The sequence below is a fragment of the Poecilia reticulata genome, chromosome 9 (assembly GCF_904066995.2).
Source record: "Poecilia reticulata chromosome 9, P_reticulata-male-v2, whole genome shotgun sequence".
NCBI lineage: Eukaryota > Metazoa > Chordata > Actinopteri > Cyprinodontiformes > Poeciliidae > Poecilia > Poecilia reticulata.
The window spans coordinates 6829684-6853191 of record NC_088838.1 but is presented as its reverse complement, the minus strand read 5'-3'; the positions used below and the strand labels follow the sequence as shown (position 1 = coordinate 6853191).

Sequence of the window (23508 nt, the reverse complement as noted above, 5' to 3'; positions counted from 1 at the left end):
TTTCTGTGTTTTGCATTCTATTTTTCATTTCGACTGTCTGCGTTTACCCTCTTTGTTCCCTTCATCATCTGCTAGACTTTTCAAATCATCCCACCTCTCCTCTCCCCTCTTGATTTCGTATTATCTCTCCTTTGTTTTTATTTTCATTTTTCTCCACAGAGTTGCTTCCCAGCATCAGAGGTCTGGTAATTTATCCCAAACGTCTGGTAGACGGTCACTCACTGTACAAATACTGGCAGCCTAGATCAATTCAATTCAACTTGGTTCAATTCAGTTCACTTCAAATTCAATTCAGTTCAGAAATGCTTTCTTGATCCCACAGGGAAATGAAATAAATATGTTAATAACTTGAAGTAGTAAACACTCATGTCTTCAAATGTGGCCCAATAAATGCAGATCAAGGACAGGTGCTTCGAAGTCGGCCGCACAAATGCTGCTGCTTGACCCCTAATCAGTACGAAGGCCGGTTTCTGTAAAATACGCTCATCGATGTGTTCCCCTGCTCACGAACATCGACGTGCCAGACGGCTGCGGCGGGTCTCGTAGCCGTTAACCAGATGAAGCCACACTCACGCAGATTACAGCGCGTAGCACACACTCGTCACGTAGCCTCTGGCCGATGTGACGTGGTGACAGATGGTAAGTGTGTCTGCTTCCTAATGACAGAGCTCATCTGATAACTTTAAAATAAAAATTATTTTAAAAAAATCCACTCTGAGCAGAACCTTTCCTCGGACCTGGTGGCGAGACGTGGAAGCCACCGCACAGCTTCCCCGGAGAGCAATCGAGGGCTGCGTGCAAACGTGTGTACGCAAGAGCTCTGCATGTTTGGTGTTGGCATATGTGTGCAGATGTGAACTGTTCGGTGTGTGTGTGTGTGTGTGTGTGTGTGTGTGTGTGTGTGTGTGTGTGTGTGTGTGTGTGTGTGAGCCTCAGCCGTACATCTCTGGAGCTTTTTTTTTTTTTGCGTGGCTGAGTGGAACACGGCAGATGTGCTCGGTTCTCCCCTGAGGATGTTGCTACTCTCTTCACTCGCTCTCATCTCACTTCCTCATCCGCACATGCCCTCCGATGTTTATACGACGCTGCTCTTCAGATAATAAGATGACTTCGGTACTTATCCTCCTCCCCCCTTTTCTTTCCTGCCTTCCTTCGGCTTCTCGAGGCCGTCCTCTCCTCTGCCTCGCTCCTTCCTGCTCCTCGGGTACCTCTTAGGTTTTAATTAAACCCAAACTTATCCAGCTTAGGAGGTTTGTTTAGTCTCGGTGCTCCAGATAGATTTTTTTTTCTTGCAAATAATGTCATGGCACATTTCGCTCAATATAAACAGTAGCAGTCAAAAGTCTGGACACACCTACTTATTCAGACTGTATTGGGTGTTTCCACTTTTTTTTTTTTATGCCAGTGTGCATAAAAGTGTTTGTTTGAGATGCAGGTAGAGATTATTTTGGCACGCAAAAGCAACTGAACTTTATGAGAAAACAAAGTAAATCTGCACTTCGATCTAGTGCACAATTACTTTTATCTCACTAACTTGCTTTGTTCAATGTTTTTGCATGTGTTTCAGTTGCATATCGTCACCTTTGTAAAATAAAGGTAAAATAAATTGTAATTAAATTACAATTTAGGTAATTTAATTACCTAAATTGTAAACTGCTACTCAGTTTACTGAAGTACAACTCAAATATTGCAGCAACGATCCCACAATAGTGTTCCCTGGATTCAAGATGCAGTATGCAGTCTCTCCATCCACACTGCTGAAGGGTCAGTCACCTCAGCGTGCTGGAAGCTTGAAGTGGCTCCAACAGCTGAGCAGGCTGACCTATTTTCTCATAAACTTGTCTGTTCATTATTTTGGGCACTTGTAGGCTATTTATAGCGCATTAAGCCTCTCTTCTTAGAAGGTTAGGCAAATATAGAGAAAGAAAAAATAAAATTAAGATTTTAAAATTAGCATCAAAAACTAATTTAATTTGTCCTGATAGAGTAAATTTTGCACATTTCATTAAAAATAGACATTAAAAAATAGTTTTAATTCATAAACACTTTGCGGTTTGGCGAGTATTGAAATGCTTTGAGTAGCTGTTTGTTTAACTGATAGCTTCCTATTTGCTTGTTTTGTTTTTTTGTGAATCGTGGTGTCTCTTGTGGTGACAGTGTGTCACTGCACTGGCTGTCACAGTGCAGTTATTGTTTTTAATTTAAACAGCTTTTAACTATCCTACTTTAAAAACAGTTTCAAAGGAACAAACAAAACTTGCTTCCAAGAACAAAATATTTATTGTGTGTGAAGTACAAAAAAAAAAATCCTTGAAATTTGGTGGCAGCGAGTGTGGAATTGTTACATCATGTTTACATCTTGCTTCCAGTTTTGTTCAGTCTTGCTCTCTCTTTTCTCGTTCCCACACAGATATTCTCACACGCTTAGACAAACACGCAGCCTGTTTGTTCATCCAAAACAGCCTTCTCCGTGCGTTTTCGTCCCAACTAGGCCACCGCGTCACACGAGCACTTAGTCACACAATAAATCACACCAGTTCCTGCCGCTCCCTGCTGCATGGATTTCAGCTGCTATTTTCGGTCGCAAAGCGAAAGCACCGAGATATGCAAAAAAAGAAAAAAAAATCCCCATTCAGTTTATGGGATACGATTATGTGCGTGCATGCCTTCACCGTTGTCGTTGATGTTTTTTTGTTTTTTTTGCATGTACTCTTTTGCACCCAGATAACGTGGGATTTGGAGCGAGGAGGAAAAAACAAGGTGACATTGCACTACAAGCAACAACGGTGCAGAGAATGGAAACTAAACTTCCCTTTTTTCCTTTCCTGACGTCTCTGTTTTGTTGTCTCTTTTGCTACCCAACCCTAGTTTGTCTGTATGCTGATGAGGGCATCGGAATGGCTTGTTGTGTGTGTGCATGCGTGTGTGCGTGTGTGTGTGTACTTGTCTAGTGATCTTATTTGAGACCATTTCTTGCATGTTTACTAATCTTTTGAGGATCTTATGAGGAACAAAACTCTGTCCTAATGCGGCGGACCCTTGTTTAAGGTCAGAGGTCAAGTTTAGAGGTAAGGTGTGAATTAGGTTTTGGTTAAGGCTAAGATTAGGAATAGACTAGTAATGGTTATGGTTAGGCAAATTATCTGGATTAGGTGAAAATGTGTTCACCAAAATGAATGGAAGTCGATGCAGAGTCCTAATACCAATAGAAATACAACTTGTGTGTGTGTGTTGTATGGATGAGTGAAGCAGTGGGAGCATTTTTTTTCATATTTTGACAAGAACCTCAGCTTTTTTTTTTCTGTCATGCAGAAGGGATTATGTAAAGAACATTCTCTGATCATCTCAAACTAGAAAACACACAAAATTAATTCTATTTTTTCCTCAAAACAATAACAGGGTCTTAACAAGGCGGCCAGAGTCGAATTTATTTTCTAAAGGAAAGAGCAAACCCCCGTTCCGCCCCCTCTTTTATAACTGCAACCTGCATAGGGATGTGCATGCAAAGACATTGAACAACCTAATCACCGGTGCAGATTTATACCTGTTATTAGTGAGCATTTATAAACACCGGAGTCCTCTGCATTCCCTTCACGTTGTCGCTCAGATCTCATTTTCCTCGTGCAATAATGCCTCCAGGTCCAACAAATCCAAGTGTTGTTGTATTTAGATGCTCTGTTGAGCCTGGAATAGGCTGCTCTTTTTCCATAAGGGTGTGTGTGTGTGTGTGTGTGTGCGCATGTGCGTGTGTGTGTGTGTGTGTGTACGGGCAAGGTGGGGGGTGGTGGGGACTTTTAAATGCTGCAGTGCTGAGTTTTAACAATCTCTGCTCTGAAAGCTGCATTTAATTTAGGCAAAGCACAATTTATGTTGTTTTCTAGAACAAGTGCAGTCGATTTTCTTAATATGGAAATTACCCGTCTTAATGGAAGCTTTATTGAACAAGTGTATGAATGTGCACCTTTTGGCATGCGGCTCGATAACGAGGCTGCCTTTACAACGCACTTAAGCGTTATTGAAGCCGTTGAAAGTTGGTATGTTCTAAAGTAAAAAGAAAACAAACAAAAAAAAGGCGATTCTGCAGATTGTGCACTCCTTTAATGGCGATATCTTCAATATGCATCAATATGTATTGAATTTAAGAGCCACGGGTTGTGAAGAGCTGTGCTTTCAGATCTGTCGCCGACAGCTGGGACGCCACAGACCGCTGCACCCTTCATTAAAGCCAGAGCTGCTCCGGGCGAGCATCTCTGCGTCTTGTTTATTTGCACGGCCTTTCTAAACACATGATCACCTTATCGCACTTCTGAAATGAAGATCTGGAACTTATCAGACTTGCCCTGCAGACAGACCCGTACTCCCAGAGTAAACACAGAGCTCTGGAAACTTCTCATGCAGCTCTTCGTCCTGCACGAATCGTTTCCCGCATGTCTGAAGAGCTTCTGTTGTCCTGCGTTGAAATGTTATCGCGATGATCCACAAGGCTCCAACAGGACTTTCAGTTTACAGACTGAGACCGTTATTTACAGATATAAATGCCTTTCAAATGTTCATAACTTTTTTCTTTCTTTTTTGCATTTTGTCACATTACAACACCGATCCACCTTTTTCACTTGCAATACCAATACAGATATCTGAGGTTTAGTATCGGCCGATACTGATTAAATACAGAAAAACAGCAGAATTTACTTAAAATATTTCTTTTTTAAACACAGACATAAATGTACTAAATAACTCTGCACCAGTGCAGCTTAAATACAGTAATAGCTTTACTAGTTTGGTCAAACATATAGAAAACCTTTTTTTATTTGTTCAGTAAGTGTAATTAGGAATAGACCAGCCAATGTAAAATAAATAATAAAGAAACTGAAACTGACAAAAACAACAGGTTGACTAACAAACCTTCCTCCAAGTGGTTCAGAAAGTGCAATTAGGAACTCACAGCACCAAGCATAGAGTTAAACCAAATAGATCTGCTGGATTTATTTTTTTAAAATATCAGGACCAATAGTGATATTAATATTGGATCGGCACGCTATAATCAATAACTTCAGCCCATTTTGATGGGATTTTATATGATAGAAAAATGAATTAAAAGGAAAAGGTTTTTCTTTTTAGATTTGCTTCAAACATCTAAATCAGAAAGGTGTGTTATGCATTTGTTTTGGTTCATCACAGATGTGAAGATTTCTGGGCATTAAATACTTTTGTACAGCTCTTTAATTCCTGAAATTCCTGAGGGTGAAAAGAATAAAAAGACTCCATGGATTTCTTTCTCTTGTTGCCTGACAGATGGGAAGGTGACAAAACAGCCAGTCGACAGATGGCTCAGTCAAAGTTTGGTTGTATTTACTCTTCTGCATATTGGCTCAGTAAATCTTTCTTTAGAGCTGCTACTCAGTGTTGTGGATGGTTTACCACTGATCCCCAAAGGGAAACTGGAACTTGTTATTGTATCTTAACCTCCTTGGTGTCACTATGTAATTTCAGTTGTGGAACTCGGCTTTGACCACAAAACATAAATCTACTACTCACCTTGTGTCGAGTTTTGTTTAATTTTCCCCAATCCCCAAAAGGAAATATCTGCTGTTTCATTCATAAGCAGGTTGCCAGGTTGCCATTGTTGTGGTTCCAGGCTAGTTTAATTAGCCTGTCAGCTAACCACAGCCAGAAGATTTACGCTGCGGTTAGCTGACATATTAGCTCCTCCACCAGTAGGGGGCTAAAGAACAGCCGAAAGCAGAAAAGTTCAACTCAAAAGATTATTAGAGACATCCTTTTACGCTCTGAAAACTGGTTGGTTGCGTTATTTATGCTAACCAACTTTGACTATATTAGGTTAAGACTACAACTTAGAAAATGGGTTAAAGTTACTAGCATGTAACATTAAGGCCACCAAAGTGTTTTAGTAAGATTTACCCAAAATCTGCATTAGTGAAAGTTTGGCAAAAATTGTTTTCATTTTGGGTTAATTTCTGTATTAAAGCCTATAAGATGAAAGAAAGTAGAAATAATTTGTCATTAGTGTAATAACACTTATTGACAAAAATATGCATGTAGGTAGCATAAATCCATACTTAATGTTTCATGTTTTATTTACTAATTTTATGACTAATTCTTTGGTCAAAGTGTGAATGCTAAACACAGCTAGCTTTAGTTTATGCTAGCCTCCTAGCACATAAAGGGTTGCTGCTAGCTTAGCTGAACTAAGTGGGGAACTAAAGCCTTGAGCTCAGTCCTTTTACATTGACTCTATTCTATTGAATTATCCTAACATTTCGTATTTCAGGTTTAGTGAATCTGATCAAGTCATTCAGTGAACAATGATGTGACTCCTTTCCAACAAACTGGATCCATTTCTGCTGCAATTCAAACTGTTCAACATCTGTTCAATAAAAAATTGGTTCTTCTTAGTGCTTATAGTCTCAAATGTTAGAAACAGATTGCACAACTGATCTGGCTGGAGTCTTTCAGCAGATCAGCAAGCCGACATGCAGGACGCGGCACGTCCAGGAACCGTTTGGAAGAAGATTTAAAAAAATTGTGGAGTGTACATCATTAGTTTTCCTGAGCTATTTAGTAAAAGACTGAAACATACACAGAATTTGACAGAGGGGGGGCCCGCAAATGTTCCTCTCCTGTTAACTCCCGTTTAATGGTTAGCTGGATTTAGAGGGAATTCATCATCCGAGGTGAGAGCTGATGACATGTGTTTGTGTCTTCATCCAGATGGGCAGGACAGCATGGCGAGGTTCAGCGTTCAGGGAGTGTTCAACTACAGCATGCTGACTCTGTCCGACCACGAGAGGGTTCTGTACGTCGGCGCCCGGGAAGCGCTGTTCGCCCTGGACCCCAACGACATCAGCAGACAGCTCCGACCACAGGTAACACACACATGTAGGCGCAAACAAGGCGCCTCAAAAGGCTGATGTGAACAGAATTGAAACGCATACAGGAAAGTATTTCTGTTCAAAATAATTACAGCCTGGCGGTCCGCAAACACAACAGTTATAGAAATATCTTTGTAGCAAGGCAACAAATTAAATGATAAGGCCACATTTCTTGTCACTGGGACTCGTGACGGACAGTTCAGCAACAAAAGCATGATTCACTTGCTGCGGAGATAAACGTTCATTCTAGATTTAATTAGGACATACATTTTAATAGAATTATAACACAACATTTAAAAGGTTCTTTGATAAGGAAAGTGCAGAGGCAGGAAACATCCTCTTCTGTTTCACACTTTTGTTTGCTCCCTGTTAACGTGTGGAGAAACCTTCTTTTAAAGTCTTTTTTTTTTCTTTCGCTTTTTCTCCGTTGCATTGGAGGACACTGAAGAACACCCACATTGTCGACTGATTGTAACCAGTTGTTGAATCGTCTGTCGGTCTAATTTATCTTGTTAACACTGCAATTCTTGAAAAAGCTCAAATTGAACAAATAACTTCAGAAAGTAGCTGCAGACAGGGTGAGATATGTAATAACATGAATTCCTCTGCTGTTAGCTAAAGGCCGGGGCCTCCACATTCTTAGCTTTTCAGCTGCCATGTCTTTACAGGAGGAGAAAAAGCAACAGGGAAACTGTCTTGACGCTTTCACAGTGTCGTGGTATGAGACAATCTGTCAAAAACAATCACACTCTTAACAAGAAACAACCAATCAGATCAAAGAGGCAGGTCTTACCGCTGCCAATCGCAAACTCGTGCTACTGCAGCTAGCATAGCCAGTTGTGAATGCTAAGGCTAGTAAGAAATGGTGTTCCTGCAACAGTAAGTTGTTCCTCTTCCATTGGAACATTTAGCAACAATTACATGAGGATGAATGACAGCGCGAAGTCCCGCCTTCAGGCTCTGATTGGCTGTTTGCATTTCTTCAGATGGCAGCAATAACAGGAGGAGGTGGAGGAGATCGAACCTTTCACAGATTATCTGTTATGAGACAGATGATCTCATAACTGTCACCATGTCACAACATGGTGACAGTTTTAAATATGTAAAAACATTTATTTTTTTAATAAAAGTTACATATTTCAGGTAGTCATGCAGTTTTAATCCATGTAGTTTCCCCCCCCAATGCTGAGTCAAGAGTTATAAACTGAAAAACGTGACAGAAATGGAGGAGTAATAAGCAGAAACCTGCCAAATAATGAGTGGCTATCTTTCGCTTTTATCTAATAATAAAAGTAAAACTACAAAGCTTTGTGACTCAGCGTAGTCCAGTCTACAAAGTAACCTGCAGGTACTTTTACCTTTTACTTAGCATTAACTCAGTTCTTTTAGCTGAAAAATTGAAAGCACCTGTTAAAAAATGAGCTCCATAATTAATCACAACCTTTCCAACATTTCCCCTGACTCATCTTACACGTTTTCCTCTCTGTGAGGCGTAACACTCCCAAGGTTACTGAGTAAATCCACCGCCTCCCGTATATTTTCTTCTGTCAGCACAAACCCCCCCCAAAAAAATCTCTGCAATGTGGCAACAAGGTGATAAGCATGGCCTCACATCCACCTGCAGGAACCCGTCCTCAGACGCGGCTCATGACTCAGTTTAGGGTGCGCTCAGTCACTTCACTTCCTCCTTGTTTTATTGTGTGTTTTTGTTTTTCTGCTTGGCACTCAGGGGAGGGGGGGAAAAAACCAAAAAAAAAAAACCTGTTTCACTTCATCGAACCCCCTTCGACTTGACCCTCTGCTCACACTCCAGCGCGCGGAACCCCCCTCCGGGACTCGGTCGGGTTTTTGCCTTTGCTCCCTCAATAATTGGGCCGTGTTGCAATCAATGCCACCGCGGCGATGCAGAGCGGGTGTAGCCCGGCAGCAGTTTGGGGGATTTCTATCTGATTTGCTGCTGTAATGAGCAGTTATTAGATGCACACACAACACAAAAATCTCCCGCGCGCACGCCGCGACACACAACAAAGCCGCCGGCTTGTTGGAGTCGGGGTTTGTGAGTCTTGCGGTAATGATATGGCCACCTGTTGTCAGCCCCCAGCGCGCCAGAGAGAGAGGGAGAGAAAGAGAGAGAAGGAGCGAAGACGGAAAAATGACCGAGGAAACGGTCCACCCATTCTGTCGCCACGTTCCCCCTCTGTCGTTCTCTCACTTATGCTCTTCCTTTATTTTCACTAATTGCTTCTCTTTTATGTCTCTGCTGTCTTGCTTGTTCTCCGTCTTCATTACTTTCATCGCCATCTTCCCTCCCTGGATATTCTCCGGGGAGTTTTTTTTCCTCAGGATTTTCTTTTCTTGTTTTGTTTTGTTTTGGTTTTTTTCGTTGTTTTTGTGCTCGTGTTCGCATCGCGTGTACGCCTTCTTCTCTCATTCGCTTATCGTGTTTGCGACGACCCCGTTTTAATTCTCCACCGCTTTCATTTTCATAATAAATTTGCGCCTAAACGCAGCGGGCTTCCAAGAGAGCGCCCACGCACTAGAATCTCCGCTCTGCTTTTAATCTGAACAGCTAATAAAATTTCAGTCTAATTCAATTAGACTTAATTCACAGGCTTTTTCTTTTTTTTTTCTTTTCTTTATTACTATTATTATTCCAGGAAGTTCAACTCGCAGGCTGAGCCACTTGCAAATCAGATTTCTATTTTTATTCAAATGCTAATGGCCTAAACACTGCCTGCGCTATTTGTGCTGACGTAGGCGGAGATTTGCAGAGACGCTGAGACCAAGTGGCCGTGTAATAGCTCTGAGGTCATTACCAAAATAAATGTTTACGCTGCGTTTCATTCTTACTTTTAATGACAGATACGCTGAGGTGTAACTAAACACAGAGAGTTGATGGAAGTACATTAACGCTGCTGCTGCTTATTACCGCCGCACGTCGGTGTGAGGTGTGTTTATTTTGGAGTGTCGTCAACGAGAGCTCCTTCTATGTGATATTTGCTACTGCATGCCGTTATATTTAGCTTTAGCTGTGAACGTGCGTGGATAATAGGGTGAGATTTTATTTTTAATGAAGTAATTAACAAAAAAGCGAGAAAAAAAACCCCCATGGAAACAAAATTAGAGGTAAAAATAAATGCTTGGAGCTGGTCCTTCATTAAAATCCTAATCAAATTAGTTCAAAGCTCAGGTCTTGGACGTGATATTTCGGGGCTAATTATTCATTTAGATTTCGTTCCCGATAATTGGAACTTTGTCGGCTTTCAGAGAAATTCTCTGGAAATTAAATTAGATTTAAGGAGCGTGGGAGGACGAGGTGAAGTTTGTTTCTTGCAAAATTGGCCTTTAAACTCTTACCACATTTTTTTTTTCAAGTTTACTCCCACACATTTTGTTTTTTCTTTTTTGTACTTTCTTTTTTCTGAACAAATGAACGCGCGATTGTGAATTAGGCAGAAACATTACACATCGACCTTTGAAGTCTGACACATTTAAAAAAGAATTTTTGTCCGCTTGATTTACTCAGATGACACAAACATTCAGACTGTTGGTTTGTCTGAATGAGACAGCCTGTGTGCAGTGTAGGATTTTACACATCTGGCGGTCCGGTAGACTCGGTTCGACTGCGGACCAAAATTGCAACATTTATTACATTTTCAGGTAGTGCGGTTCGCTTTCTGGTAAAAGAATCTGTTGTCAGGACAACTATTATTAGTCCACTCCGTCGACTTATATTAAAGGTTGGTGATTTAAAAAGTGATTATTCAAAGGAATTGCGAGAACTCCTTTGTGTAGGCGACACGCAAGAAGATCCATATAGAGGTGGCAGCATCATGGAGTAAAATGTGGGCGGAGTTAAATGGATTAAACATGCAGGACAGTCCAGGAACAATAAGAGTTAAAGGCTGGGAAATACTCCGGGTCAAAGTTCAACTTCTAGCAGAACATCTCTTTACATACTGCCTGGGCTACGATGAAATTGTTTGACCAAAAGCGTTTTCATATTTTCTGCATCACAGTCAAAGTTCAAACCTAAATCCAATTGAAAATCTGTGGAGCTGAATGTGTACGTCTGAAAGCTCAAAAAGGCCGTCGCATAAAACCTCAGTAATCTCTGTGTTGGAGGTTTTCGGCTGCAACATCACAAAACGTGAAATATTTAATGGGCCTGGATTCGTTCGCCAGGCCTCACCTTACCTACACGCATTTAAGATGGAGTAATAAAAATGAGAATTTACATTGTGGATTACACCGCCAGTCATTATGCCAAACAACCCGCTTTATGTTTTATTTTTACTTCGAGACCATTAAAAGCCACAGTTGCCGTAGCACGTAATGACCATCCTATATATTGTAAGGCGCGGTTTATCTACCAGCACATTTGCTTTTTGTAAAAACTCCACCGTTTGATTGGAGTTGGTTTGCATCCAGTGGAGGCGTTTGCTCTCTCGCCCTAATAGCCATTATAATTAGAACTAATGGTGTGTGAAACGTCTAAGGAAACACGGTGGATTCCTCTGACCTTTGTCCACGGAGCAGAGTTCAGCCAGGTGTTGTTGAAGAGAATGCATTTTTAAGGTCTATGCATGTTCCAGTGGCGCTTTGCGCCGCAATATTCTCTCCAGGCTGTCTTTGATCCTTTCAGGGAGCTGTGGTGTTTAATCATCAGATATATCCCTCCAGTAAAGCTCTCGCGGGGTCCAACTCACTCCTGGCAGTGGGTTTAATGGAGCCAGAGACAGAAACAACACAACCACGGAATGAGTCTGAGTTGCTTCAGTGACATTTCTCTGTGTTTTAACCCTCCACCACCTGCAGCTCAGTCTGTGGATTATTATAATTGACCGCAGTGCATTGTGGATTAGCAAGGCGAGGCTATCTGCAAATACAGCCATGTTTAAAAAAAAGACAGTCAAATAAAAAGATAAGGATTAATCTGGAATAGGACTTTTTTAATATTACTTTTAACAGTGCTTACTGTAAAAATAATGTTAGAAAAAACAGCCATTTCCTGGTGGAATCTGATACACAATCATACCAAATCGGTAAAACTTAAAAACAAGGTGGCTACTCGACATATCCAAGGAGATTTTCGCTGTTTGAACCCCCAACATTTAGTCTGGTAGGTCCTGAGTGTCGAAGTGGACGCGAACACACCGGTGAGATCCAAAGAAGTGTCTGAGGTGTTCAGAAATATGTTGGAGGGATTAAAGAGATCTCAAAAGATCAGCCACTTTCCTGTACAGAAAGTTCCCTACAACTGGAGGACGTCTGGTCTGGCGGACCAAGCGAAGTCCGCAAGGGTTGAACACCAGGTCAGAAACATAGAAACATAGAAACAGACCAGTTTGAGCAGCTTCTGGAAGTCTCAGGGTTTGGGGATGCTTTGCATCAACTGGACCTGACCAGCTCACCATCATGGATTTTTTATGTAATCAACCGTGTTTGAGTCAAAGCTCAGGTCTTGATCTGATTAACATGCTGTGGAATGACCTGAAACAAGCCATGCATGGAAAAGAAACCTTTAAACATTCAATAGCTAAAAATGATACGTATCAGAGAGCAGTAGATGGGTACAGGAAGCAAGTTGTGATTTATTTTATTATTTATTTGTGAGAAGCCCAACAGATTTAGTTTTACAAGTGAAGGAGAAAAGAGAAGAGAGAGAAGGATGAAGAGGATATGAGGAAAGAAGTCTGCTTCTACACCTGCAGAAATACAGAAAAAAAACTATAAAATCACAGTTAAGTGCATTACTTATTAGTACAAGATGCATTTAGTGGCAACTGCATCCCAAAATAAAAGCTACAAAACTGTATTAGCATTAGTAGTGTGTGGTGTCCCAACTTTTTCCTTATAAAACATCTTTTTAAAATGTTTTTTTGACGAGTAAAACATGCCTCTTTTTGTTGTTAAATGCAATTAACTCAGTTTCTTTTCCAGAGATAAATAAAAATAAGATCAGACATACATGTTTCTGAACATTTTTTCGTAATATTTTGGAGTGTGCTATTTTCTTTTTTTTTCCTGACTATGAATTTAGTTCGTTCATCAAAAAATGTGTCAGACACTTAAAATTTTCACCAAGTGAAATATATCTGAAGCATATTTGTTGGAACACAGTCTTGACACGAGTCTGGGTTAGTTGCTATAGTTACAGCAACTGGTGGGCAATCGTGTGGAGAATAGGCAGAGCAGTAAGATGTCTCTTTCTACTGTAATGTGTTTCAAAGTGCGTCTCATAAGAGACTAGGGAAGGATCTGTTTTTTTCAGGCATTGTGTATTGCTACTCGTATAGATGTCCCACCTGCAGGTGGAAAGTTGACAACTGCTGCTAATGGCTAGTCACATTTGCCTCCGTCTTCCCCCAGATCGACTGGCCGGCTCCGCAGGACAAGAAGAGGGAATGCGTCTCCAAGGGGAAGAACAACCAGGTAAAGTGGATGCTAAACTCACACAGCCCCACAAACCCCTCAGACGGTTTCATCCGCCGGTTCGACAGCACGGCGCTCGTTTTGAAAAATAATAGCTTATACTGTAAGTGCAACATTTCTCAGTTCACTTAATTACATTTTGTTAAGACTGCGAGGAGTCTCCAAATTGGAAACTTTCCAGTCATTCCATTAGCCCACAGAGAAGTCTATCATCCGGACAGGGTCAGGCTCAGCAACTTTTTAAAGCGCTCGGATTCAGCGTGTCTTTTGTCTTCAGCTGCAAAAAAAAAGAGCAGATTGCGGCTCTGCTCGTAGAAAGGACAGAAAGCGATTGAGGATGGGGTTTGGTAACACTGCAGTCTAAACACAACAGGACGTGCCTACAGTCAGAACACAGACACTGATCATATTGCTAGCTCACAAGCAATATGTTAATCACTTTAATGGAACAGTTTATAATTTATTGTTCAGAGGTTATAAAAGGTTAACATAGCTCTCATCTATTCTCAAAAATGCCATAGAGATTTATGTCTGTTTAATGAACCTTAAACCTGTTGGTATGTTTACGTTGGGTGGTCATTTGCTTAGAAGCTGCTAAGTATTTACACATAAAACTGAGTTGTAAGACGGTTCATTGCTAACAGTCTACCTGAGTGAAACAACTCCAACATGTGAGGCAGTTCTGATCAGAGGAACTTCGTGATTTAAAGGTAAAGCAGTTCGAAAAGAAATAGAAAATATAAGTGGTTTTCATTTTATTTTCTACTCTACCCTACTTTTCATAGTGAAATCACAAATAGTGATCTCAAATAGAAATGGTTTACATTTTCCCTCCCCAGTGCGTCTTTAATGTAGGAAGATAATTAGGGTTGCACCATCTTCCGGCTCTATTTCCTGTGTAAAATATCAGGATTTTCTGCAAATAGCCGCTTCATGCAACGGCTTTAAGATTCATAAAACAGTGTTTCAATAAAACACTGTAACATTTTTGATGTTGTTGTTGATTTAAGATGAGGTGGTTTAGTCTGTTTTGGTGTTGACCCGTTGCAGACGAGCCATTAGCATCGGACTCCAGTTCTAACTAAATGAAGGAGCTAAGATGGTTTTCTACTAGATTTAAGATTCAAAATGCTTTAAAAATTAATTTTCTGAACTAATTCTTTATTTAACTATATAAAGCCTAGTTCCAAGTCTTTTTAGGACATATACCTTTCTAAATCCTTTCTCTTGGATTCTGATTCTCATCATCAGCAGACAGACAGTGAGTTTTCCAGGGTCTGCACTTAAGCCTCACCGGGAGCCTCCATTTACTGAGGCTGCATGCTGTTCACGAGCAAAGCATCCTTCCTTAATATTTTATAGTAACTCATATGCTGGATGCACAACAGCAACTTTTGATGTGGTTTTCAGTGGAAAGCGGAAACAGTTCATCAGAGAGCAGGGGAAGCAGCAGTGCTTTGAAAATGGCTCCAAGTAGAGTTAAAAAGTCCATGTTAAATAAAATTAGGTGGAGCTTAAAAGTAACAGAGTAGATTTGAAAATGTACTCTGTTGTTAAAAAATGAAATTTAAGTAACGAGTAAATCTGCAAGGAAAATGTAAACTTTGTTTTAAAAAAAACAAAAAACAATCTTTCTTTTACTCCAATTATTGTTTTGGCTTACAGATTTGCTAGGTTTTTCTGTATCAAGCTGGATTGTCTGGCCTGCTGCTGCAGAGACAATATCAACAAGATGCGGTGAATTATTCATTCCGCTGGTATGCATCGTTTCTGAGCATCTGTTTTTCTTTTCCATCCAAAGAGCTTCATTCTTCATTCCTCGCCATGCAGACATGAAAGGGCAATCCCCATAAAGTGCTGCATAAATTATTCTGTTAATTATTCCCTGGAACTGTCTGTGACTTTTTTTTATCATTTTAGATTATTCAGATAATTTGTCACAGCATTGTATGTTAAGTGATGCAGTCAAAGGGATGCTGAACGCTCGTACTGCTTCCTTTTTTACTTTTAACAGAAGAATGAAACCAAGCTTGTTTGTAAATGTATTTCTAGAGTTCTCATTGCAGACTTTCCTTAAAGACATTTCTCAGCTGCGCCATGGTGGCAGGTTGGCCGTTCATCTTTAAAAAGTCTCAATATATCTTAAATAAATCTTAAAAAGAAAATGTAAGTTGTTCTTAAATATGTTAATCACTTTACTTTATAAAGGTGGCTAAATCTACTGGTAACAAACTGGTAATGCTTGCTAGCCAGCAAGATATTTAGTTTGTAAGCAAGCTAGTTAAGGCTTACTAGCTTGCTTGTTAAGGCTGACTAGCTTGCTTGTGATGTAACTAGCAAGCTAACTAGAATGCTAGTCAGCTAGCTAGCCAGGCTATAAGGCTAGTTAGAAGGTTAACTAATCTTCTAGCTAGTTAACTAAGGCTGATTATTTTTGCTAGCTCACAAGCAAGTATTAGCAGCTTGTTACCGGCTAACTAACTGGCTAATTTGCTAGATACTTAGCTACTAAGCAAACTAGCTAGCTAGTAAGCAAACAAACAAGCCTTTAGCAGCTACCATATGGCTCTCTAAGCTGGTAGCTATCTATTGCCATTTCCATTATGTGAGAAGCACAAAACTGCAGCCAAGAGACCCACAAATTTCACACTTTTGGTTCCCTAAATTTGTTTTGTACATCTCTGTTGTGACAGAGGTCTTACAGTTTATTCATAATAGTCTTCAAAAGGTCTTAAAAGTTTAAAATTTTAGTTGGTGGAACCGGTGGTGAAAACATCTTTGCTTTAACAAACAACAAAGTTACTCCTGTTGCAGCTTTACTTTTTGAAAGAAAAACCCACTCCAATTATTCCCTTCTCCCACTTTTCCTTTTGTAGACTGAGTGCTTCAACTACATTCGCTTCCTGCAGAGCTACAACCACACACACCTCTACACCTGTGGCACCTACGCCTTCCAGCCCAAATGCAATTACATCGTAAGTATTTGTGTGTGTGTTTTTCTGGTTGGAGTCGTGGCAAGCAGTGGCTGACAGGTGTCAACCTGACACGTCTGACCCCGGGGGGGGCCCCATGCCGCCGTGTGACAAAACGAAAGTAAATGCAACAGAAGAGAAGCATAGCACACAGGGGTCGGCTGAATAATGTGAGTGCTGCCGTGTGGGTTTCTAAGTGCGCACGCGCATGTTACACTGATGCGACAGGACAACATGGCAAGGGTTCGTGCACCGGATGGACGAGGCTTGCAGCTCTGTCATGTGGGTCATAATTCAAACTGACCATGAACCACCTGTGCTCCCCTCATAGTTTTTTTTTTTGTGTGTGTCTGTGGGAATTTGTGTTTGTTTGCAGAAAGCGGACGATTTTACCCTCAATCCGGCAGCTCTGGAGGATGGGAAGGGCAAATGTCCATATGACCCTGCCAAGGGTCACACTGGCCTCATTGTGGGTAAGTTGACATAATTATACACTGCAACGTTCTGCACGCCTCCCGTTTGTCATTATTCACTTGTAAGGAACAAAGCTTCTTGGTACTTTTTCACAGTCAGTAGTTCTTCAAATTTTCCTGACAGTCTTCCAAGGCATCTTGAGACATGGCTTTATTTTTATTTTATTTTGTAATTCAGCTTTGAAGTTTGCGTGTTCCACCTCACAGAGACCTTTGAGTCATTTAGGCATGGCAAATTGCCTTAGAGAATGAATCACAAATGTTTGTACCCCTTTAACTTTTTCACATTTTCTAGCGCTTCAAAATGGTTTTCAACATTTTTTTATATAAATAAAAGTCTGTACAGTATGCTAATAAAAGTATGCATTTCTATCCAGCCCTCCACTTTTCACATCAAGTACGGTCTTTTTTTTTTTCTCCACGTTTTTGCCACAAAGTAGCTCGTGCTCAGGCAGTCAGGAGTGTGTCTGTGAACGTCAGTTTTTAAGTCTTTCTACAGATTCTTAATTTGAGTTAGGCCTCGCTTGTAAGTAGATCAGTATTGTTATCTGAGACTTTGATTGGAATGTAGCATTTAGCTAAATCTGATATATTCACAACAACATTGTATGGTCATTAACATTCACTGTCCCATTTAAATGAAATCAGTCAATGTTCCAGCTTTGTGGCGTCAACAGCTATCAGCTGTCATGTCAACAGATTCTCCCACCAAATCCTCAGGAGTGACTGCAGGCCACTTTGGCTGCTTCTTTATTTAGCTCTGTCCTTGTCCAGCATGAGTTGGTAGCTGTGCAATTGTGCAATACTCTCTGATGATGATGATGATGATGATGATGATGATGATGATGATGATGATGATGATGATGATGGATTGAACTCCATGTGGTATACAAGGCTCAGCATATTGATTTTGAACCTGACCGTTCTTTAAACTTGTCCACAACTTTATCCCCGACCTGTCTGCTGTTTTCCTTGGTCTTCATGATCCTGTTTATTCACTAATGTTCTCTGTGTTTTCCTGAACCTAAGTTACACACAGAGCTACAAATGCAATAAAAAAATACTTCTTTTCATTTGTAAAGAAAAACACATTTATGCTTTTCTTTACACTTCACAATTATGCTCCAGCGAGTTGCATCAATGCTTTTTGCATGGCGGTGTGAGGAGAAACGAACTGTTTTGAAGTGTACTTTCTGTCAAAAACGCAATTTGTTCCTGTTGTTATCGCTTGGTCTGCAGTGACGTTTGTCCTCTAGTTTGAGTTTAATCTGCAACAACATATAACTCAACGTACAAGAATCCAAAGTAAAATGTCGATATACCTTGAAAAAGTCCATGCCGTTTTCTCAAATTCGTTTCAAAACCTTCCACAAACACAGTTTGCAGAGAATAATAGTAATAATACAAAAAAATGAAATGGCTTGTTCACAATATTGTATGCATACAGATTATCTATTTGACCAATATTATATTCTTAGAAAATACACATTTTTATCTGACCCTGTCAAGAAGACACTCCCCGCCAGCTGCTGTTGTTGTTCCAACTGTGGAACCTGAACAAATTAAAAGAAGCATTAAACCAGGTCAAAAAGCTCTGGCAGAAACTCTCATCGCTTCTGCAGCCAATACAATTGAGCCGAGAGTCCAGAGATGCAATTTAGCCTTTTATGCTGCATTCACGTGATTGTGGGCAGCTTTAGTGACCCCACAGACGGCCACTCTTGCAGCATTTTTGTGCCTCCTGGCTGATACACAGAGTCTCTTTCAATGTATGCCTGTATTGTCTGTTGGAAAAAAAAAGAAGCTGAATTAATGTAAAGCTTGCACTTTTTTTTTCTTTCTTTACAGATAAGGAGCTGTACTCAGCGACGCTCAACAACTTCCTGGGCACGGAGCCGGTCATTCTGAGAAACCTGGGCCAGCAGCATTACAGCATGAAGAGTGAATACTTACCTGCCTGGCTAAACGGTGAGTGTGAAGAGAAAAACAATAATGTGCTAAAATGTGGAGTAGAATGAAGTGGTCACTTGTAAGAAAATAAAATTATGTAGATGTGAAAAGAAATGCACTGTCCTGCTGTTGTTGACCTCATCACACTTTCCCCTCAATCTGGGACAGTTAAAGGACAACTCTAACGATAATGTACAGTTTCCAAGTAGATTTTTACCCTTACATTAAAGGTTAACCAGCGCTGGTATTATCTAATGGCTCATTACCCATCTGCATTACCTCATCAGGAAAAAAATCATTGAGCCAGGGCAACTTCCCATTGTCCACTAAACCTCTGAGTGGATCAGCGTTATCGCTGCTGTCAGGTGTACTAGATGAGCTAGAAGGAACAAATTATAAGAAAACTGGGTTTTATACAATAAATGTACTTCCTCTAGAATCTTCTTCTGCCATCATTTGTTGAATGAAGGTCAATTTTAAGAAGTCGGTCTAACTCCTTGGTCTGCAGTGATGTTTGTCCTCTAGTTTGAGTTTAATAGCAACTAACTCTTGTACCGACCAGCGTTCTAAGAGAATTATGAATGAAAATTAAGACCTGCTGCATCACAACTGAAATGTACAAAAGAAAGCTGAATATTTTACATTATATTTGTTTTTTTGCACAGAATGCCTAACAACGTATGGGTTATGATTGGAAGTGAGCCAGTGACAAAAAAACTGGTGACAAATTCACACGTTCCCATGATAGATAAAAAAAAAAAGCTAATTAGCAAGGACTCATTAGCAGCTAGTTAGCTGTAGCCTCAACCACCTCGAATCACAGAACGCAATGAAAATATCTTGAGAATGTTGCTTACACGTCTTACAACAAAATGTAAGACATGTGATTAACGTATTTAAGGGCAACTTACATTTTTTAAAAATGAATTTAAGACATTTCAAGACCTTACTTTTAAGAATTTAAGACGTCATAGAGAATAGCAGACATACTGACTTTGTTGTCTGAATGGCAGGATATCACCTACTAGCCTATTCTAGCTTTTATTGCCTATACTTGCTGTTGTAAATAACCTGTACAGTTACCAAACAGGCGAACATTAGTGGCAGAAAGCAGAGGTACAGCTGTTTCCTGGAGGTGACCCCTGAGTCGTACTCAGCTTATGTCTCCAGTGAATACACACCGCGTTGTGTGTGTTCTCACTTTGTCATCTCGGCTAGCTGGGACACCTCTCACACGGCCTCCAACTCCATAACCACCGTCGGCCATACATCACTGAGAGTCATCCATTAGAAACAAAATGAACATAACTCATAGTGCCAAGCTGAAAATAGATGTAGTTTTCTGGGAACATGAACACGGCCGTTCTTAAACTAGTGTTGGAAATATGAGCTGTTGTGTTCTTACAAAGGATTAAAGGAAAAACTTGAGAGAGCTGTATAAGTTACAATAAATGTTTTAAATAGAAATGTATTCATTAAGACAAGTTTCTATCTCTCTTTTAATCCATGAAATGTTTTTTTTCTCATATTTTTTTCTCGTTTGTAAAATTAAACACTTTTCTGTACCGTCTGTGAAGAAAATTGGAACTTACTTTAAGCTACTGGTATGGTTAATTTTGAAGTATTTACCTCTGTATGCTGCTGTAATTAACTATATAGTATGAGTGCTATATATTTCTGGGCAGCTCTTGATATATGCGTTAGTACTACCAATGGCCCGTACTTGTTTATAAACATAATTCTGCTTCAGCTGTAGCTAGCAGCAGGCTAGCTTGCTAACGTCACCCTGTGGGTTTTTTCTGGTTGTAGAGTGGCCAGAAAAACCCTGTGAGATTTATTTTTTCAATAAAAACACATTTAATGTGTCCACAGATGTCTAGGTTTAAAATTGGTCTGTATTTGCTCTAAAAGGGAACGTTATTTCAACATGTTAGTAGAAGTCTAAATTTAGCCGCCTTTCAGTCGAGCATGGAAAGCATAAGAAAGAGCAGATTATGCTGGGGGCAAACGCAGGACCTCTCAGTTATTAATACATGTAATAGACTTGTCACTGTTATAAAATTAAGGACTTTTTTGTGCTTTTCTTTGTTACAAATACAAATGAACTCCCTTTCCTCATCTGTCTGTGTCATTTATGTTACTGCAGTTCATTCAAAGAGATAGAAAAGTTAAATTCTTTCTGTAAAGTTGTCTTTTTTCCTGAAAACTAACATAACTTTGCCTCTGGTGATACAGTATATAGAAAATATCTCGTCAGTGCACAACCTGTACTGTTTGGTGTTTAACAACCTTTTACATTTAAATGCATGATCCTCAAAGCCTGTAAAAATTCAAAAATGTTGACATAAATACCTTTATAGCTCTGTTTTTAGCTCTTAAATAAATAAACTATGTTTTTCTGCCTTTTGATAATATTACCGCCAAATGGCAAAAAGGATGAAATTCTTTCAAATTGAATCAAATCAAGCTGTCTTTATGTAACTATTTGTCTATTACAGCTTTTTGTGAACCTTACAGGCATTTTTATTTCTAAGTATAAGCTTTGGCTGCTTTTAGACCTGAAAGTTTTGCTTTCTGTGAAGATAAAGAAAACAGACGCGTTGCAACTTGATGTCATGTGCGAAGAAATACTCGCTCACAATACCTACCGTTGGTTAAGCTTTCAAGTTGTCAACGTAACGCACTAAATCTTTAGCGTATGTGTGCTATATAAAAGAAATAGGAACACAGTGCTTAACTACTAATTGTCAACACTATGACAACTAACAAAGTCAGGAAAAAGTTTTAATTTTAAAAGAATAGTGAAGGAGAGGGAAGTAGGTCAGTTATGCTTGCTTGACTTTGAAAATCTTAACATGTAGATGTGCTGTGGAATTCAACGTGTTTTGGCTCAGTTGAAAAAAGAAACCCACACATCAACTGACATGTCATCAGCAGAGCAGGTGTTTAAATTAACTAAACAGCCATTTAGCAATAATCGCAAAATAAACATCAAGCTTCAAAACATAATGACTGAGTGTTCTGCTCTTTGTGTGGGAAATGTTTGCGTGTTTTTTGTTGTTGAATCCTGATACATTAGTGGCGTCTGTTGCTTCTTGTAACGTAGCCAACACAGAGAGTGTGAAGATGAGTACTCTTGAGTTGTTGTTCACCATTTTCTGCATTACGTTCCTTTTGCTGTGGCACACTGCACTGAATTAATGATACCTGCATCTCCAGGTTTCATTTTGTTAGCTGAATCGTTCTACCGCAGCAGCGCGGCTACGGATGGCAAGTAAAAGAATCGTCTTTTTACTCTCCGGCTTTGTGCGAATGCACAAAATTTCCAGATGCAAACGATAACATGCAACACGTCTACAGGTCTAAATCACAGCTGCATTGACATTGGCTCAGGTCTAATAGGTCCATGCGTTACCTTAGCAGGATCTGTTTCTCTGTGGGAAGGCAGTAAAACTGGAACCACAGCACACTTTGAATTGGTGTAGCTCACCAATCCAAGCTAGTCTTTTAAATTACATTCAGCATTTTGATTTAGAACAAAAACCCACTTAATATATGATTGATTAACTCAGGTTGATGAGTAAAGACGGGCTACAGAAACGGTGGAAGCTAACGAGGATGTTTAATTTTCATCAAACTTCACGCCTGAAATTTGAGGTGAAAAAAGCTGAGAGCATGAAGCTCGCTCCTCAGCTACGACGAAGGATTGTTATCATTTGGGTCGAGGAGGCGGGGGACAAAGTGAGGCACTTGGAAAGAAATGGAGAGAGAAGAGGATGAAGTCACAGCAGGAGAAATGGATGATGGAAAAACAAGACATTAGGAATGGTGATGAAGAGTCAGAGAGAGAGAGGAGACGGGGAGGTACGCGAAGAAAGGAGGTGCATACAGATGAGGCACAGCTTCTGCCTCGCGTGTCTGTTTATTATTCATACAGATATTGAAGTTTTTTTTATTTATTTAAGACCAGACCTGCGATGAAACCAGACTCACCTCAATTTAAGCCATTTCTGACCAAACTAAAAGCCTTCAATTGGTCTGGACTTCGGTGGAGAGTTTATACCGTCCCATTACGGCTGAAAATTTGACTCCTACCTTAAAAAGAATGGTCTGTCTGGGCAGCCAGTAAATTCACAGAATATATATTTTTATAAAAAAAACTTTTTGGCATAAAAATGAATTTGAAGCCTCAAGCAGCTAAGATTTTTTTCTTTAAAAAAAAAAAAATATGCGTGATTGTCTTGAAAAAGCAATATCTACAACCTAATGAGGCCCAGACACAGAGACATAAAAAAAAAGAAGACGGCAGTGACTGAGGAAGGGGGAAAACACAAAATGGATCGCTAATAGTGAGCAGAGGAAGGAGACGGAGAGTGAGAAACGACTGGTGGAGAGGTGAGGCGAAGGGGGATGATGAAAGCAAATAGAGGAGGAGGTGAGAAAGGCCGACGGAGGATGAGATGGACGTGTCAAGCTAGCAAGCGCGGGGTGTGATTCAGGCCTGCAGGCTGAAACCGTCTCTGCTCACTTGTGATATATGTCAGCTGAGTAAAAATACACCCTCTGATCTCCTTTTTGTGCCTTTGTGTGTGTGTGTGTTTCCGCAGAGCCGGACTTTGTGGGCTCGGCCCTGGTGAGGGAGAGCAGCGGCAGCAAAGAAGGGGACGACGACAAGATCTACTTCTTCTTCAGCGAGCGAGCGCTGGAGCTGGACTGCGATACCGAGCTCACCGTGGCCAGAGTGGCCCGCGTCTGCAAGGTAACCCGATCCATCCCGGAGGCCGGCCC

General features: G+C 40.3%; 1 protein-coding gene across 2 annotated transcripts in view; it reads left to right on the top strand.

Annotated features, from left to right (window-relative positions):
* Nucleotides 1-23508, top strand: part of sema4c (sema domain, immunoglobulin domain (Ig), transmembrane domain (TM) and short cytoplasmic domain, (semaphorin) 4C) — a 126740-nt gene that overhangs the window by 82742 nt on the left and 20490 nt on the right. For both annotated transcript variants that reach the window (XM_008417656.3, XM_008417652.3), the window contains exons 4-9: nucleotides 6730-6884; nucleotides 13263-13325; nucleotides 16202-16300; nucleotides 16674-16770; nucleotides 18619-18738; nucleotides 23328-23479. In XM_008417656.3, the coding sequence (XP_008415878.1) occupies nucleotides 6730-6884; nucleotides 13263-13325; nucleotides 16202-16300; nucleotides 16674-16770; nucleotides 18619-18738; nucleotides 23328-23479 (686 nt within the window). The remainder of the gene's footprint in view (nucleotides 1-6729; nucleotides 6885-13262; nucleotides 13326-16201; nucleotides 16301-16673; nucleotides 16771-18618; nucleotides 18739-23327; nucleotides 23480-23508) is intronic.